At 35.8% G+C, this 2,737-nt stretch overlaps 1 protein-coding gene across 1 annotated transcript in view; it reads right to left on the bottom strand.

The window, feature by feature from the left end:
* The window catches only part of IL1RAPL1 (interleukin 1 receptor accessory protein like 1), a 686,991-nt gene that overhangs the window by 46,423 nt on the left and 637,831 nt on the right, over positions 1 to 2,737 (bottom strand). Inside the window, exon 8 of the mRNA XM_024115248.1 lies at positions 681 to 813. Coding sequence (XP_023971016.1) covers positions 681 to 813 — 133 coding nt within the window. The remainder of the gene's footprint in view (positions 1 to 680; positions 814 to 2,737) is intronic.

The raw sequence follows: 2,737 nt of genomic DNA, 5'->3' as shown, positions 1-2,737 counted from the left end.
CATTCTCTACGTCTGCGTCTTTATTCCTGTCCTGCCCCTAGGTTCTTCAGAACCTTTTTTTTTTTGTTTTTTTTTTTTTTTAGATTCCATACATATGTGTTAGCATACAGTATTTTTCTCTTTCTGACTTACTTCGCTCTGTAGGACAGACTCTAGGTCCATCCACCTCACTACAAATAACTCAATTTCGTTTCATTTTATGACTGAGTAATATTCCACTGTATATATATGCCACATCTTCTTTATCCAACATGACTCTTTTTGAATTATGGTTTTCTCAGGGTATATGCCCAGTAGTGGGATTGCTGGGTCATATGGTAGTTCTATTTTTAGTTTTTTAAGGAACCTCCATACTGTTCTCCATAGTGGCTGTATCATCTGATCTCAGACATTTTCCATGTTTGATGCTATTTTGGTCTGTCTCACACTCAGTTTATTCCTTAGTGAAAAACTCCTTTTTAATTTTCTTAAATTCTTTGCAAATGGCACTCCTGCTTGATAATTTCATAGTCACTCTCTCAAGAGTATTTTGCCTCTTTGCCACTAAATGTTGCAATATTTTAATTATAATAGTAAAACACTACCCCAAACCCCTTCTTTTCTTTTAGTTCACTTTCTATTCACTAAGAAAACAAATGTTAATCTTGATTGTACAAGTTAAAAGACAAAAATTACTTTACCTAATGTCACTTTCCCAAACTCGATTTTCATCCAGATCTTCAATAAACTTCTCTCCTTTCATCCAGTATATCAGAGGACTGACATCTCCACTGTACCCAAAGAAAGCTCTGCAGGTTAGATTAGCTGAATCGCCTGTTGAGAGAAGTGATGAAAATGTGTTATAAAACTGTTTGTACACTCTTATTTTAGGCAAAGTGGCAGGTAACATTTTAATCACTTCATTGATTTAATGAAACATCTTTCTAAAATCACATTTTTCAGATGTTTTCTATCTTCGTCAAATTCATGTGGGCTTTTGACAGCTTATTTAGTGGAAAGTGAATTACTTATAAGATTCTGAAGAACACTGGTCGGTTATTTCATAGAAGGCTCTTCCATTTAAGTCTGCCTGATTTTACCACATGATTACATTGAGGTTATGAATTATTGGGAATGGTAACATGGAGGTGACGTGCTCTTCTCAAAGCATGATATCAGACAGTACATAATGTTGATAATGTAAGATTTTATAAAGCAGGGAGAAGATGTTTCTCTGTCCTGAATGTGGGAAACAGAAAGAGAACAAAATCTTTTCATGGGAAAGAAATGAAACTGTAAAATGCAGGATCCCCTAAAAATGTTATTAAAATATTTGTACTATATGAGGAATAGTATTTTAATTAAGGAAACCAACACACGCTCAGATAAAAAAGCGCATTAAAATACAAATGAACAACTCCCGAGAATAAATATTTGGGATGTTTATAAGATGTAAAATCAATAATACTACTGTGGAGATGAGTTTCTTCCAATATGCTACTCAAGAGAGACCACTATAATGGTGAATACAGATTGGTTGATTACTTAATAAGGTAAGTGGAGGTCCCTGACTGAAAAGTGGAAGTGAATTTAATGCCTGCAGAAAATAAGGCGCATTTCTGGACAGGTAATGTGATTTTGCAAACACCTGGTTTCCCCAAGCCTCAGGCGGCATTAGAGAACTGAAATATACCAGTACCATTATAGTTTTAAGATCTTGCTGCCTCCAAGTAGAGCTAGAAAATGTGGGGTGGGATAGAGACCTGTAGGGACGTACTCCAGCTTGGACTGGAGCAGGGGAACTCACAAGGATGAGGACTACATGAAGGGCTGAAAACTAGGCTCCAGGGATACCTTTATAGGCATCTGAAGTAAGGAAACTTTCTTCATTTCATAAATTCCTGAGAATATTCTAGAGGACTCTGACAGCTCTGACTTTAAGGTGAAGAGAAGGAGGTTCCTAAAGACTGGAAGCCTCACAGCTAAGCTATGAGTTAATAGTGCACATCTCGTGAAACTGGGCTTATAAGTGATTCCACAATATGAACCCAGAGCAAAGCACAATGCAGTTACAGATGCATTCTTTCTAAGTCCTGGTATGGGTCAACCCATATGTAAACTTTATTCTCCAAGTTCCACAACAAGAAAATTTTTATTGGATAAAATTCATATTATTATTTTAATTATGTCCGCTGTGTAAGAATAGTTCATAACTAAGTTCTTGATGTTCTAATATTTCTAAGATGCATAATATAGCCTTTCCTTTTATGTTATACTTGTTTATGTCTGAATGTTCTCCAAGTAAGTGATTCCTATGGACTTTGATTCTATATACAATAACCGTTATCAGTGACCAAATAAGTCAAGTCCAGAAAATATCTGCAAACTTTTAAGAAGCAAAATGCAGCTTTAAATAGGTTCCTTTACTATTAATTTTTTTTCTTTAAAATTTATCCTTCTTTCATCTTGTTTTTAATACAGCAAGTTCTTATTAGTCATCAGTTTTATACACATCAATGCCAATCGCCCAATTCAGCACACCACCATCCCCACGCCCCCGCGTCTTTCCCCTCTTAGTGTTCATACGTTTGTTCTCTACATCTGTGTCTCAACTTCTGCCCTGCAAACCGGTTCATCAGTACCATTTTTCTAGGTTCCACATACATGCGTTAATATACAATATTTGTTTTTCTCTTTCTGACTTACTTCACTCTGTATGACAGTCTCTAGATCCATCCACGTCTCAACAAATGACTCA

This window comes from Physeter macrocephalus, chromosome 21 (genome assembly GCF_002837175.3).
Source record: "Physeter macrocephalus isolate SW-GA chromosome 21, ASM283717v5, whole genome shotgun sequence".
Classification (NCBI taxonomy): Eukaryota; Metazoa; Chordata; class Mammalia; order Artiodactyla; family Physeteridae; genus Physeter; species Physeter macrocephalus.
Note: the sequence above shows the minus strand (reverse complement) of the source record. Positions and strands in the feature narration are given on the sequence as shown.